At 38.8% G+C, this 16575-nt stretch overlaps 1 protein-coding gene across 7 annotated transcripts in view; it reads right to left on the reverse strand.

Moving 5' to 3' along the window:
- The window catches only part of Tcf12 (transcription factor 12), a 270906-nt gene extending 254395 nt beyond the window's left edge, over positions 1 to 16511 (reverse strand). For 6 of the 7 annotated variants that reach the window (XM_055598228.1, XM_055598220.1, XM_055598202.1 and 3 more), the window contains exons 1-3: positions 16380 to 16511; positions 15981 to 16077; positions 14898 to 14970 (exon numbers count right to left, since the gene is read on the reverse strand). In XM_055598228.1, coding sequence (XP_055454203.1) covers positions 14898 to 14970; positions 15981 to 16055 — 148 coding nt within the window. In that variant the 5' untranslated portion in view covers positions 16056 to 16077; positions 16380 to 16511. Of the gene's footprint in view, positions 1 to 14897; positions 14971 to 15980; positions 16078 to 16379 lie in introns of those variants that run through there. The other variant, XM_055598237.1, reaches the window with a different exon arrangement.
- Positions 16512 to 16575: the final 64 nt, after the last annotated feature.

Below are 16575 nucleotides of genomic sequence, written 5' to 3' on the forward strand. Positions count from 1 at the left end.
GCATATGCATGAAAAACTGTTAAGAGGCTCTACAGCATGAATCTGTGCCAAGGGAGAAGAGAGGGTACAGGAATGAAAAGAGACAACTTCTGCTTCTGCCCTCCCATACCATTGGGTAGTTTTAGCACTAGTTTAGCACTTTCTCTACAATAATTATTTTATATTAAGCAGATAACTGTTAAAAGCCTACAAACGTCTTGAAATGAGGGCTGGAGAAATGGCTCACCAGTTCTGAGCACAAATTCTTACAGAGGACCCTGATTCAGCTGCAAACTTAACTCTGGTTCCAGGGTATCAAACGCCCTCTTCTGGCCTCCTCTGGTACTGTACACACTAATGGTGTATTAATAAGCATGCAAGTAAAATAGTTATACATGTAAAATTACTGTACACACTAATGGTGTATTAATAAGCATGCAAGTAAAATAGTTATACATGTAAAATAAAAGTAAATTTTTTTGTTTTAAATCTTGAAAAAAGGAAGTGACAAAAATATAAAAATTGGCCAATTTAATTTTCTAAACCTAAAGATTCTTCAGATATAGTATGAATACTTTAATATTGTTTACTTATACTAAATCAGTGTGCCATAGTACCCGATGGCACATTTATATCTGGCACTAAGCAAGGCTTTCCTGGAGATTTCTGTAACTATTTTTATTTGGAATACTTATAAACAAAGACAAAAAATTTAAAACACAAAGTTGTAAAAGAGACATTTGCTCTTTTCTACTATGGGCCCACCTAAAAACTATTTTTAACAAAAAGTTACTAAAAGCAGGTACTCAAAAAAGTTACTAAAAGCAGGTACTCTTTAAACATCATTGATGTTTAAAATATCCATTTTCAGTTTAAAGAAACAGATTATTATTAAATGGTAACAAAGCTCCCTTTTCTGAACTTTCTTGCTATTCAGTGAACATCTTCACCAAAAAGTGTCATTTATATTTTTGAAATGTTTATAAATAAAGCTTTGTTTCACAACATTCAAAAACACAAAGGCTCCATTTATATCATGAAAATACCAATTATCTCATCTCAGAGCCACTGAATAAACACAAACCTGCTCCTTTCACAGGGAGCAAATGAGCATTTTTCAGAAATTAAATCCATCAATACTAATAATCCATCAATACTAAGTCTACCAAGGTGGTAGTCTCAAAAATCTGCAGGTTTTACAAACAATGGAAGTCATTGAGATTTTTTTAAAAAAGAGTAATAATATCTACTCTATCAGGTTATGTAAAAAAATATAAATGTTTTAGAAGGAAGCTGTGTGAGTACTGAGAGGCAGGTGTATTCCAACAGCTGACAACTCAGATTAAGTGGTCTTAAGTCAGTGAACTGCTCCAACAGAAAACACTGTGAAGATTACAGAGATTTTTTTTTTTTTTTAATAAACAAAGAAGTCTCCTGATAAACTACTTAAACTTTCAACTGGGGTTTGATGATTTAAATAAAAATGGTCCCCACAGGCTCATACAGTTGAACACTTGGCCCCCAGTTGGTAGAACTGTTTGGGAAGGGTTAGGAGGTATTGCCTTGCTGGAGGAGGTATATCATTGGGTACAGGCTTTGAGGTTTTCCAAAAGCCATATCCAGTTAGCTCTCTTTGCTTCACAGTTGTGTCTCAAGATGTGAGCTCTGAGCTACTGCTCCAGAGCCATGCCTGCCTGCTGCCATGCTCCCTGCCATGATGATGGTCAAGGACTCTGACCCTCTGAAACTATAAGGTCTAATAAACTTTCTTTATAGATTGCCTTGGTCAGAGTCTTTTCACAGCAACAGAAAACTAAGCAATACTTTTCCAAATTTATATACACATTAGTAACATTTTCCTTTCCCGTTAGAGAATGGTCACCCTAAATCTTCATTAAAAGTCAATGAATAAAGGAGAGGGGACGAAAAGAAGGAAGAGGAGGGAATACTTGCTTAACGTATATCTAGGTCTACAGTCTCCCAGGAATGTAATAAGGCCCTGAATTAGAGCCCAGCATTGAACAAAATAAAATTATACATGAACACATGCAAATAATACATTTCTATAATCAACAAAACTAGCCTTGTTCCTAAAAGATGTAACCAAAGGTACTCAGAGTACTGAGTGAAATACCCATTTTCTGTTATAAATTAAGCAAGGACTAAACTCAGAGTTCCACTCAACAAGTCTTCTCTCTGCTCTTCAGAACACATTCCCACATCTACTGTACTCCAACTATACTTATTTCCAGGCCTAAGAGCCCAAATCAACTGGCAAAATTCAAGACTATTCAGGAAAAAGTCACTTTCAAAGTTCTGGCCTGGGCATTTTACTACCAGTTCCAGATGGTGGTAAAATGGTTCCCTATAGTTCTCATAAAACTGAGTTCCTATGACCAGTTAAGCCAAGAACCAAACAAGCTATTTTCTCCACAGCCTGCTATTACTAAGAACAAATGTACCACACACGCTCCAGGGAGGGTAGGGACAACACACAAACATCTGCACACACTCACCACCACTATCAAAGTATCACTTCTCGTTGGTCTTGGAGCCAGAGCTGGCTGTGGTTCTTTAGAGCCAGCTGTACTCATGTTAAAACCTCAATGGCTTTACCACTTGGCCACTTCCTACTCATCGCTGATAGTTAAACGTGGAGTCCCGAATGGGCTAAGAGCTTTGCAGAAGAAATGAGAGGGCAGGTAGAACATTCTAATAAACGTGCACACTTCAAGTCTCCAGTTGGCTAATCCTCAAAACCCTTACTGCTTCCTCTAGGCCTTACCACGTAGACTAACTATGCTAGGGAAGAAAAATTATCATATATATCGAAACTTAAATCAAGGGTTTGTGAACCTTAAAAAGGGATATTTTGCTGAAATCACAAGTGTAAAACACCAATTTTTTTTCAAAGTTTAGTCTAAATAATAATAACAACAACCAGTCACAATAAATAGATAGATAACGGCAGATGACAGTATTGTAAAGTATACGTGAGGTGAGTTCAAGAGCCCTCATGCAAATTCCCGTCGTCTTTAGTTTTGTATTTCACTCACCTGTGCTTTTCAGTGCCATTTACAACAAACCTTGGGAATGTATTACAGTGAAAGATGTAGTGTTCTCTATAGTCTCAACTGAAAGCAGTGGTGAATATCCCAATAAATAACAACTATAAAATTTCCTATTCCTCCAAAAACACAGACAACTAAAAAATAAAGACACAAGTCTCATTCTTACAACAATGGTTCAGACAGTAGCCGTTTGCAATTAACATCTTGAAATAATTTTTTAATCCTTATTTTACGTAAACTTATGATTATAAGGTTTTCTTTTTAATAAAAACAAATCTTGACACACTTATTTGGGAGACTATCAACCTAACTCTACGTAAGACTCCTTGTTATAGCAACAAATTCTAACGATTTCTAGACACAGTTTCCCCTTAAGACCAACTCTGCAGATTGGCATCAGTGCAGGTGCGACCGCTAGCTCATCAGCTGCTTACGGGGCAGCCAGAAACCACACCAAACACGCGTCACTCTTGATTTCTGTTTCCTCTGTGAAATCAACAGTTACCAACCTCTTACAAGAATCATGAAATAAACAGCATATGAGTAAATATGTATGAAGTGTTCTTATAATGATGAGACTCTGTCCCTTCCAGCAGTCACCGGCAAAGCCAGTTGCTATTCCAACTTGTCTAGTGAGTCTCTGGATCTACCTATCTTGATGTCAATGGAGTCTGCTCTCTGAAGCACTGCTCTAGGCTAGAAAAGACTAAATAAATAAGGCAGGGCAAGAGAAACCCTGACTCACAGGCTGCCTTGTGCTCCTACTGGAGAGTTACCAGTTAAGCTAATTTAATCATCCAATACTGTATTGGTTCTTCATACAACTGACATTAGAAACAGTAGAACAAGCAGCTTTGCAAAGTAGCTGGAAAAGTCAGAGCAGATTCTACAAAAGCCCAGTTTACACACATCCTGTTACATCCACAGCTGCATTAACAGTAGTGAGACAACGTCAATCATGGGCTCTAAGGACCACACTCATTAAAACCGGAACTTCTTAATGAAAAAGACTGCAAAGACTGTATCACAGGAATAAACACTACGTCACTAATCTGAAAACTTTTCCAAAAATAGAAACAGAATTTATCAAGGAGTGACTTTTGTCTATCCCCTGTAAGTAATGTGGCTCCACATTTTCTTCGTGAACCTGATTGACACTTGGGGGGATTTTCTTGTCTATCTGCAACCAGAAAACTGACAAAATCCATAAAGGCTATGGTAAAGAACCAGGCTTCCTTCTGAAGGGGATCATCTAATGCTGGTCATACAGAAAACGCATAAAGAGTGAAAGCATTCCTCTCTGAGAACCTTAAATATTCTCCTGTATGCTTTAACCGAACAGACAAGCAGGAGTATTCCTTCACCCAAAGAGTATTCCAAAGACAACACAGCTATTTATCACCAAGGTAGGATCTAAGTCCTTAAATCAACCTATTAAAGAAGGCACTCGAGGATAATACTCTGCCTGAAAACCCTCTAGCTCAAGAATCTGTCTAATAGAACTAATTTATCATGCTTTTTTTCTGTATTTAAAAGTTCCCGGTCTATACGTTTAATATAAAGAAAATTTTTGTGAGCTTTAAAAAAAAAAAAAAGCTTAAGTGGGTGGGGTTTTTCAGATTTTAGAAAAGAAAATGTAGTATATAAACTATATTACATATTGCTCCAACACCTGATAACCATACAGAAGCTGGGATACAGACAGTTATCAATGGCCTCCTTCATATTAAACTATCTATTGCCAGAAAGACATTAATCTGCTACATTTGTAGGTAAAAATTTCAGACTTTTCTGGGTTTTAAAATTACAACTCAGAAACTATGCATCTATTACCCAGAAATGGGATTAAGCAAAGCACATTTAACCTGGAATAAAAATAGCCGCTGACACTCAGGTAAGACACTGGGAGAGTCTTGAAATACTCCAGATGCCTGACAAATTCATCTAAGCTATCCCCCAAGAGACTCGACAGACGAAGCTGGATTTTTTTTTTTTTATCCTATTTATGGGGGCAAATATGACACAGAGCACATGTGGCGGCCAGAAGACAGCTTGTGACACTCAGTTCTCTACTCCCACCAGCGTGTCCCAGGGATCAAACTCAGATCATCAGTCTTGGCAGTAAGCAGCTTTATCACCTATCTTGACAGCCCCAAGGGATTCAATATTGGGGGAGGAGGCGTTCTCCTTAGCTTTATTCCAAACTGGAATCAATACTGCAAAACCGTTTACAAAAACATGAGGATGGCAACAGCAACCAGGTAAGTACATGAGCCTCTGACCAGAGAGCAAGGACAGCGTCACTTGATAGAGCTTCTAAACAAAGCCTCAAAGTAACTTAGAACTCAGAATTTTCAAGCCTGCTCTACAAGTCCTCTGAACCTAAAGTGGGGCTATCATTTTCTCCTCTCCAACAGTACAAGCAAACCTCATCTATCTCCAACAATCTCAAAACAACATATGTCTCCAGAACTTAAGTGTGACAGCTCCTAACACAATCCTGCCATATCCCACAAATATTCTGTTTAGAGAGTAGAAGAGCCAGTCACATTACGTCCAACCTGCACTGTCAGCCACCAATGAAACAGTGTTAGTCACTAATTATGAAGTGATCCTGCTCATCCTAGGTCATCAGAAGCATGGATACCACTGGACCAGGGCTTCCTCTGAGTTCCAAGAATGTTGTTTCATCTAACCTGGCTGCACTCTTAACCCCAAAGCAATAGATATAGTCACATTTCGGACAAACTTTCTCTAATTTTTGATTCTTTTGGCTTGGCATTCTTTAGACTAAGACCCAGGCTTACCTCAAATTCACAATCCTCCAGCTTTGGCCTTCTACATACTGTGATTAGAGGAGTAAACCATCACATCTATTTATCTCCAGTCTTAAAAACAAAAACTACGTAGAAATATGATAGCAAAACTTTAAGAAAAAAAAAAAAAAAAGGAAGTCTGTCCTGTTGAGTTACCTCAGTTTTATATTACTTTGAAGATTCCATCTCTGACTCATGGTCAGCTAGAATAAAGACTGGTAACCAATTCTTAATCTGTTTTCTTTTCTATGTGATCTTTAAGTCTCCAAGCAGTTTTGAGGAGCTTGGATGATTCGTCATGGTCACTCTAAGACCACAACTTTAACCTGCAATGTGTAAGAGCACATTTTAAACACAGAACAAAAATTAAGGTATTTTTATTAAAATATGGTTTTTCTTCCCATTTCAAATATACATTTAAAAATTATTGGCTGGGGGACTCTTGGGCACACTGTGTGAAGGTTGTCTCTGCAAATGTGACTGCTGATTGCTACGCTGGCAGAAAGCCGAGTATTGGCCAGATCTCGGCATTGTTTTTCTTATGTCCCGTAAGTGGCCTCATATTTTGTAACATTCACCCTCCTCACTCACCTACTGGCTAAAATGAAGAGCTGACGACCAATAGCTAGGCAGGAAGTGAAGGACAGAACTTCCATACAGATCAAAGATGTCAGGGAGAATAAGGCAGGGGCAGAGGTGGACAGACACACCAGGGCTGGGAGAGAGGTAAAGAATTAGTCACGTGGCTGGCAGGTTGTGGTCTCAAATAGTTGGGTTAAATTGGATGAGGTAGCTGAGAATCCGCCTAGCGAAGGACTAAACTTTAAACATTAATAAAAATCTCATGTAATTATTTAAACCACTGCTGGATCCAAGAAGTACCTCCATAGAGGATTAGAGGATGGCTCAATGGTTAAGAGCACTAGCTGTTTTTGCAGAGGACACAGGTTCAACTCCCAGCACCTACACAGTGACACACAGCCATCTGTAACTTTAGTTCCAGGAGATCCAATGTCTTTTTCTGGCCTCGATGGGTACCAGGCATGCTCAAGCAAGCAAAATGCCCCTACACATAAAACAAAAATAATAAATCTTTTTTAATTCTAAAATGACCTGACTGTAAACGGAGAGGTTCATGCTATCAACATATCTATACCTAAGCTTTAGTTTATGAACTAAAGTTTAGTTTGTAGGTAATTTCCTACCTATAAAGCCATTCTTGCTTGAAACACAGCAAGAAAAGGACAGGTGAAGAACGTGCTCTAGAACTCAGCCTAGCTGGGGTAGACCAGTAACCATCCCTGGCCCTATCTCCAGACGCAGGGCAGAGCAGGAGACAAGCTGTGCCATGTGCTAAGCATGGTAACCTTCAGAACCTCAGTTTTACTTAGACTAATAAAAGCATCCTTGTTTGACAATAAGCATGTCTGTGCTAAGCATTAGGAAGTAAATACATGAAATTTAGATAAGACTGCTTCTACTAACGTAGAGTGCACTCTTTATTCTTTTTATCACTGAGAAAAGGAGAGAAGCTCTAACCAGTGCTTCCTAATGCTGCAGCCCTTTAATACAGTCCCTCGTGTTGTGGTGACCAAGCCATAAAAGTATTTCATTGCTACTTCCTAACTGTAATTTTGCTACTATTGGCAACCATAATGTAAACCTGTTTTCCAATGGTCTCAGGTGACCTCTGTGAAAGGGTCATTCAATCCCAAAGTGTTTGTGGCCACAGGTTAAGAACCACTGCTCTAACACAACACCTGGCAGTCTCTCCAGCCCGGAGAGCCTAGAGAAACTAGATTATCTCATAACTAGATTATCTGCTCAGGTTATGTAATTTTTATTCCATTAAGAATTTCAAGCAGTCCAGGTACGGTGGCTCACACTTGTAATCCCAGCACTCAGGGAGGCAGAGGCAGGCGAATCTCTGAGAGTTCTGGGCCAGCCTGGTCTACAAAGCAAGTCCAGGACAGCCAAGGCTATACAGAGAAGCCCTGTCTCAGGGGAAAAAAAAAAAAAAGAGAGAGAGAGAGAATTTCAAGCAGGTAATCTACAAAATAATAGTATTAAGAAACCATCTAAAGAAAAAAGGAAAGAACAGTTAAATTGTTTAGTAACCAGATGATCTTTCAAAGCTACTCTTTTAAGTTTTCTTACATCTTATACGTGTAACATGTAAAAACATATCCAAATTTATGATATTAAAAATGCAGCTTGGTAAGTTGCCCTCATGAGGCATTTACTCAACTCCACCAAAGACAAAGATAATACTGTAAAGTACTTAAAACAATACCTATCATAACAACTTAATAAGCACTGGCTATAATAATTATAACTATCACTACTGTCAATGTTACCCATAAATTCTAGTTAAGATGCTGCATCATGGACATGATACTTCACACCTGTAATCCCAGCTTTTTGGAGGCTGAGGCAGGAGGATTACCATAAGTTCAAGTCTCCTATGGACTGACTACAAAGTCATGGGCTACAAAGTAAGATTCACTTTATTAAAAAAAGGGGGGGAAAGGTTTCATAACAGTAATACTTACCATTTGAGTTAGCTTTGTGATATGTAAAATACACAATAACTTCATTTGTTCTCACTAGGATTCTGAAAATAGGTGTTATCTACTTTACACAAATAACAAAAGTATGCTCAGGGGATTCAAATGATGTGCTTAGAGCCATACTGCTAATAAACTGAAAGCACTGATCCCAGGCCAAGCACATGGCCTAGAAGGTCAACTCCACCCACTACCTGACTCTGCCCCTTTCCTGAAAAGCCACAGTTGAAGGACTTTCTCACTAATTCGACTGGTTCCTCTCTATCTAAATAAGCACAGGTCAAAGACTACAGGAAATTCTTTCTAGGAGCTGCATAAACCCTTATCTCTAGCACCCACTGGTGAAGGGAGATGCCACCACTTACTCCATTCATGCTATAAGCACCTGTGCTTTTACCATTAATAATCAACAAAGTCACATTATAAACATCTAAACCTACCACTAACATCAATTCTTAGCCTTATCATTTATCTGAGTTCATTTCTCTACAGAATTCATTAACTCCATAATTATAACTTACAGGTATGAAAATAAATTGTTATCTCCTACCAAAGAAAATCTGTATGTGGGTAAACACACAAATGTATAAAAAAATCTTCATTACCCCATTATTTATCAAATCAAAAGGAAAATTGACAAAATCCCTACATTTAAGCAAAAAGAAAACTTAAGTATTCCTGCACCTACTCCACACAAGAGATGCAACCATTTTAAACAAAGTTGATGAGAGCATATAACAAGAGAAAGTGCTCATGACAGAATACAGAGTGAAATTTTAGGGGTGGGTATAAACTGGAACTAGCATTAAGATTCCACCTTGGCAAGTACAAATATAGCACTTCCAGAGGAAAATAAGACCAAAGGAAATAAATCAAAATCTAACAGTTTTCACTGGATGGTGAAATAAGGGTGGTGATTTTTTTTCCTGTTCTCCACTTTTCTTTCCTTTTTTTAATATTTATTTATTATGTATACAGGGTTCTACCTACATGTACACCTGCAGCCAGAAGAGAGCACCAGATCTCACTATAGATGGTGGTGAGCCACCATGCGGTTGCTGGGAATTGAACTCAGGACCTCTGGAAGAGCAGCCAGTGCTCTTAACCTGTGAGCCATCTCCGCACCCCTCCAATTTTCTTGACAGTTGACAACTATGCATTAATTTTATAGGCAGATGTAAGAGTGAGTTATTTGTCTTTATTTTTTTCTAAAACAACACTTTAACTCATTTCCCAGCACTTTTCCCTCAAAAATCTTTAAATTAGCCCTAAGCATTTCCAATCATTTGAATCTGTATGTCTTTATTATTAGGATGTGCATGTTCCTTGTTTTTTATTTTGGGAATCAAACTCAATGGTTTATCATACTAGGCAACTGTTCTACCACTATTATCAAACTGTGTCAAATTTAAGACTCAAAACAATTCATGTTCATTATTTTCTGAACTCCCACCCTCCAACCAAGCCTAACTGCAAGCTTGAGTTGTCTCTCTCACCCACAGCACTGACTCTTCGGATTCAAGAAACCTTTACTCCTAGTATTTTTTTTCTAGTACACACACACACACACACACACACTGGCTAAATCCAAATCAAAGTAATAGCATCTCTAGATTAGAATACCCTCCTATTGTAGTGCCTTCCTAGCGACTCTACCACAACTTGCTGCATACCAAGTGCTGTTCTTGGAGTTTCCTTATTAGCCCCTCTGACCCTCATAACAAACTTACAAGTAGCTACTACCTAACAGATTAAGAACAGTAGACCACAGGGGTTAGGTAATTCACCCATGACTACCAAGCTAGTAAGTAATTAATGCCTGGATGTGACCCCAAAAAATTTAGCTCCAGATAACAGTCTTAAATATAAATTCTGGAATGGCAATTAGTTAAAGCCAACTACTTTTGTGTCAAATTGTATATGCCCTTTGGTCACACCAAATTACCACTTTATACTATCCCAACTACTGGGAAGTGAGTTCTCCTCCTCCCTGAATAATCCTGCATATTGCTTTCACAAGTCAACACAAAATCAAACCTTGGAAGTCAAGCTGCTTCCCTCACTCTACAGCACAACCCTTCTACGGACTTAACATACATTACATTACATACAGTTCTTGATATTTTGTATGTCTGTAGGTTTACCTTACAGTTTTATATTTTATCTTTAACCATAAACAACGAAATGTCTCCACTTCTAGTCTACGACCTTCTCTATTTTCCATCTTCCGAAATACAAGTACTACAAGACCAAGACCAGACTGAGTGAGGCAGTGATTAATACATGGTTACCTGACTGACAATGAGCCTGCATATGGCTCAACTATTTAACAAAGCAAAATACCATTCAGTAGTCTTCTGTCGTGCTATGTTGTTTTTCTCACTTTATTCCTCAGACAGCAACACATTAGATTAGTAATTTCAACATTCCCAAATAAAGATTACATTTAGGTGATACCCAAAAAGCAAACTGTTTAGAGTTTTGTTGTTTTGTTGTTATTGTTGTTCTGTTTTGTTTTTGTTTAAATGTACCTTATGCAATGTCCAGAAAGAGGTTTTTATTTCCTTTTTCAGTTCCCACCTAACAGCATCCTAGTAAGTACCTCTATCTAAACACACTCTCTTAGAACAAGATACCCAAGTCTTCAACAATATAAAGCAGGCAGTCAATTCCAAAAATGATTACCAATTGTTCAAGAACAGAAAAGACTATCTGGCTTTAGTAACTGTGTACTCTCTATGGTCCTGTTAAACTGAAATGTAGAAACTGTAATTATAATTAAGATTGGATGTTTTTATTTTCCTATTCAAAAGAACCACTGTAAAACTCAGAGAAGACAACATACCAAAAGACTGTTTAGAGAAATAAAAATCCATATTTAAGCTGTTAATGAAAAGACAAAAACAACCAACTTTAAGCACATTTCACTAGGAATAACAAGTCTCTAACACTGTGATCTGATGAAGAAGCACTGCAGAAACTGTTCTCAGGAGCACACAGAGCTCACAGCTACAATCTTATGTTTCATTTTTGTTTCCCAAGTTTGTACTTTCACTTACAACTTTTCCTAAAAGACCTCTTTGCTACTTATCTTTTTTTACCACAATAACCCATTTCAACTTAAAATATTTCATGTGTCCCCATACTCCTGCTGACTCTACAGTTAGAACTCATTAGCGCAGATTACCTAAAGCAGTATCTAAAATGTTGACTCATTATCATCTATTACTGAAACTTAGTTATCCTAAATCTCAACGCTAACTAGTACACACTAAGATCCACACTCCACTCATAACCTGGAAAAAAAAATCCTTGCATGACAGGCCAACTTAGTTTCCTTTTTATTTAAAATTCACCATTTCGGTTTGTAATACAGTTCAGTTTCAAACCGTTAGTAAAACCTTGGTTTTCTGTCTTCATTTCTTTTTCACAAGATGCATTCAAATTTCACTATAGCAATTAGAAATGCTACAGTATGGGTCCACATTTAATAATCTTACCATACTTAATGGAGTGAGTATACACTTAATAATGTTATGGATTTTTTAATCACCAGAAAAGAGTATGTAATTATAAAAGGGCGGTATGAGGGTGTCTTTACCTTACCACTATCAATACCCTATGTGTGACACTGTGCTATACTTTAACAAGACATTACCACTGAAGGAAAATGAAGAATGGAACATTGGATCTGTGAATACTTTCCTTTTGTTATTGTTGTTTTGGGTGTTGTTTTATTTTGACAGAGTCTTGGCTGTACGAGACTTTGGGCCTTAAACTCTGTACCCAACGAATAACCTTAAGTACCCTTTCCTCCTGCCTCTGCCTCCCAAGACTGAGATGACAAGTGTGAGCCACTATGCTCATAAGTACATACAATTCGCTATAACGTATAACTCTGGAGTAGCCCGTCTTTCATTTCCAAAGAAACACTTATCACAAGGTCACTACAGAATATCTCACACAGCCTATCACATCAAGTGACCAATTTACAGTCTAACTATTATGCAAAGAAAATAACATCTTGATAAAAAAATGACATTGTACAGAAAAAGTAATAAGTATATGTTCACGATTTTCATAATGACTTCCTAGTCCCAACAAGTTATTGTTTTGTTTCAGAAACAAGATAGAAGGAACACCTCATTCTATAGAATATATTGGGTACTTTCAGCTGAAATGAAAATACGAAAGTATTGTACATAATCTGGACTGTGTTTCAAAAATAATCAAGTACAAAATTAAGTCATTCTCTGAAGAGACAAATAATAAGGATGTAATACTGCACATTATAAACTGCAGTTCTCACAAAAGACGAGTGTCACAAATGTTACTAAAAAGGAACAAAAACAAATAAAAAAACCTCCAGTTTTCACAAGCAGCTCTTCAACAGAACCATGAGATCTTCACAGCCTCTATGCTGCACATCAATAGAAGCTAGGGTGTGTTACAAATATGCTTCGAAATCAGCACAGGTTAATCACATGTCGGCAAGATACACCCACAGTACATACACAGAATAGCACTGCGCCAATTTCTTTTTCAACATTCACTTTGAGATAAGAAAAGCTATAGAGAAGCTGTATCCACCGGGTATTTTGTTGTGAAATAACCGCATGCAATTTTCTCATCTCAAAGTTTAACTCTTCTTACTAATTACTGAAGGACACAGCTTTTTATTATAATTCTTTTAAAACAAATCCCACAGCTAAATATTGCTATGTCCACAAAATATATACTTAAGTCCAAATAACACCTTTTTCCAGAGAAGTAAGTGTCTTCTATCTCAAATATTTATGACACAGCCTTGCAGAGTGTTGGCAATGCCACTGACATGGTCGCAATCCAGACATTTTCATAATATCAGAAGTCGTTCTTAATTTTTAAAAATAAGTAAAACTGTACTCATAACAAGTTCCTAATGTTACTGTCCTAATCAATGCCCAGGTAAATATTTCAACCTGAGTTGAAACTAACAGTATAAAATAGCAATCAGCACCCAGAACACACCAAGCACCAATCATGTCTTTCAAGAAGTAAACCTAAAATTTCGTAACAATGAACTCTTAGTTGTAAAAAGTAAGATGTCCTCTGAACACTGGTAGAGGACTGGAATATCGCCACTTCTCTATGAATAATTGTCTTCCTCTATCCCAAAAAGCAGAAAAGTGTTTCAGTGATTCCTAGCAAAAGGGAAAGAGCTGGAAGAGTACAAATCTGGCTAACATTTCTTATCTTTGTAATCAAGAATGCCAGCCTTTAGATTATATGAAATCCAAAAATGCTTTTATTTTCCTATTTGATGGTGAAATGATAAACAGACATCCTATAGCTCCCCTACACGCTGTAATGCCATCATTAAAAATGAAATTCAGCCAACCTAATGTGTTATTTTAAACAAAAATATTTTTTAAACATGAAGTAGAAATAGAATAAAATGCTAAACCGGTTATAAAATTAACCTAATTTCCAGGCATTCTGCTCTCCTGACACTCTGGAAAGCAGCTGTGACTTTACAAGGGTAAACAAAAAGCACTGATCAGGAAAGAGGGACTGAGCTGCTCCTGCCCGGAGAAACTAACAACCGGTTTTTTCTCAGAATGATGCTCTCACTGCTTTTCTCCCCATCCCTTCAGACACGAAAGAATAAACTGAAATGAAACAGAAATTACAGCTCCTGTACACAAGAATATACCTTGCTCTGGAATACTTACTTTAAATTGTGAGTTATTTAAAGTTGGGGCAGTGTTTAGTAATATATAGTATTCCCAGAAGCAATAGTATACCAGAAGCAAGTAAATTGAACATTAACAATATTGGTCTAGGAATCCAACTTTAAAAAAATATCCTAATATAATTTGATTGCAAGACAAAAATTTGGTCATCTAACAGATGTCATTTAAAATAAATCTAAGGTTTTATTTATTTCTCACATAAAAGTAACATTTTAAATTAATATCCACAAAAATCACTGATTTCCTACAGGTTTCCAATGTGTCATTTTTTAAAATAAATACAACTTACAAATTATTGTTTGGCTCAACTCTACCTTTTATGCACATAGACTAAATAATACTCTTTTATCCATTTTAGACCTGGGATTTAATAACACTAATAAGCTGAAAATATATTAAATGTTTGCATATATAAAAGGAACACCCATGAACCACTGAGCCCCTTCTTTGGGCACTTTCTAAATACAGTCATGAAACAACCCATGACGTTCACGACAATTTTCAATCTAACATTCACAAAAAGAGCAGCTTTAAATCCATGATGAAAATTATCTAAAACATATCAAGGAATCTTTAGGACAACTCTCCAAGTTTGAGGCTCTTTCAGTTTATCATTTTAACACAGTAAAGAATGGTTGTGGCAGACACTAAAATAAATGCCTTATACTTTTCTACTGAACTGTATCAGAGCTCTAAAATATAAATTCCTGGCTTTCAACACTGTCTTACCTGACCCGCTGAACTGACTGCTCCCCAGTGTGGTTGGTCTCGTTTTCCCACTATTAACAGGTGGAGAAAACATCTGCAAAACAAACCAAATGAACCTATTAATCTTAAAACCCTTCTCTACTCCTTGCGAAGAAAAGTTCACCAAGTGTCACCAATTAGTTTCCTAATTTTCACAGGGAATTTGAAATAAATATGAAAGATACATTCAGACCAAGGATGGCAATAAAGAGTGGTATTATTTACTAATACTGCTTGGGAGAACTGGTGACATTTGCTATAAAAACCCAGCCACGGGCAAGATTTCAAGACAGTTAAGTTTAAACAGTAAATTTCTACCCATGATCTTCACTTGGGCCCTAAGTGATTCTCATTACATTAACATTACTTAATAAGCACTTGCAATCAGAATCACGTCCGATGAAATTACCACATACAGGAAAGATAATAACAGTTCTAATACAGCAGGTATTGGCCCTTCCTTCCAGGAGCAGTTAACGTTGAAACTCAACCCATTAGTAAGAAAAAAGGGCAATGGGCAATGTGGCTTCATTCTGTATTTTAAAATCATTTTCCATTTCACATATGCATGTTGCCTATGTATATTTGAAGTACTCAGCTCAGAAGGCTGGGAATTCTAATACTGGCTTGGCTTGGCTTTTTTAAATCTGACACCGTTCAGGTACCACAAGCCACATGAAGTCTTGGGGAGGGTAAAGCTGAGAAGTGTTCAAAGGGAGGGGGGAAACAAAAACAAAACATCTTTCTCTCCTACAACGTCTAAAATCCCTAATAATCACCAAGGCTAGGGAGTGACTCAACCAAAGCTCATGCTTACATTGTTCTTTTAACTGGTTAAATCAAATGACCCCTCTGGCATTAAAGTTTGAAATCTGCAAGTCTAGACATTACATCAAAGTTCAGGTGTCCAACTTGGGGGAGCTGGACTCCAGCCCTGAGAACTAGCGCTGAAAAGCAGATGGAGTTGGCCGCTGCCATGTCGCTTTCCCCCTTCCCTCCCTCGCTCGCTCGCTATCTCGGGGAAACCTCAGCAGAACCCCAAGATGCGGAGGAAAGCTCTCATACCGCACTGAAGTCCAGCAGGTCGCTCAGCTCCTTGTCGGTCCCTATCGCGGCCATGCGCTGCTGCTGGGGATTCATCTTCGGCCACTTCTAGCAGGTCCTGAGGGCAGAGAAGACGAGCTGAGCCGCGGACACCCGGAGGCCCGACGTGAGAGGGGAGGGAGGGAGGGAGGCGGCACTCGGGCTGGGGGCCGGCGGGGCCGGAGCCCCACGCGTCCCCACCGAGGGCAGGGCAGGGGCGGGCGAGCCGGGCGCCGCTCCGCCGCGGGAAGCCACGCGTGGCCCGGCGGCTCCCGCAAGTTTCCGAGGCGGCTCGGCTCCGGGGGTCCCCCCACCCCCGCGGGGCGGAGTGCGGAGCGGGAGAGCGAGCGGCGGCGGCGACCCGGAGACCAAGTGACTCACTCGCTCGGCAACAATAGGGCTGACAAGTTGCGGGGAGCGCGCCGCTCGCAGGCCCGCGGCGGCGGCCCGGACGTCCCCGGCGGGAGTCCCCGGGCCGGCCGGGAGCGCCCCACGCGCGTCCGCGCACCGCCAGCTCCCGCCCGGCCTCCTCCTCCGCCCGACCCGGGCCGCCCTGCCCGGGACTCGCCGAACAATG

The sequence above is a fragment of the Psammomys obesus genome, unplaced genomic scaffold (assembly GCF_907164565.1).
Source record: "Psammomys obesus unplaced genomic scaffold, mPsaObe1.curated_primary_1811, whole genome shotgun sequence".
NCBI classification, from domain to species: domain Eukaryota; kingdom Metazoa; phylum Chordata; class Mammalia; order Rodentia; family Muridae; genus Psammomys; species Psammomys obesus.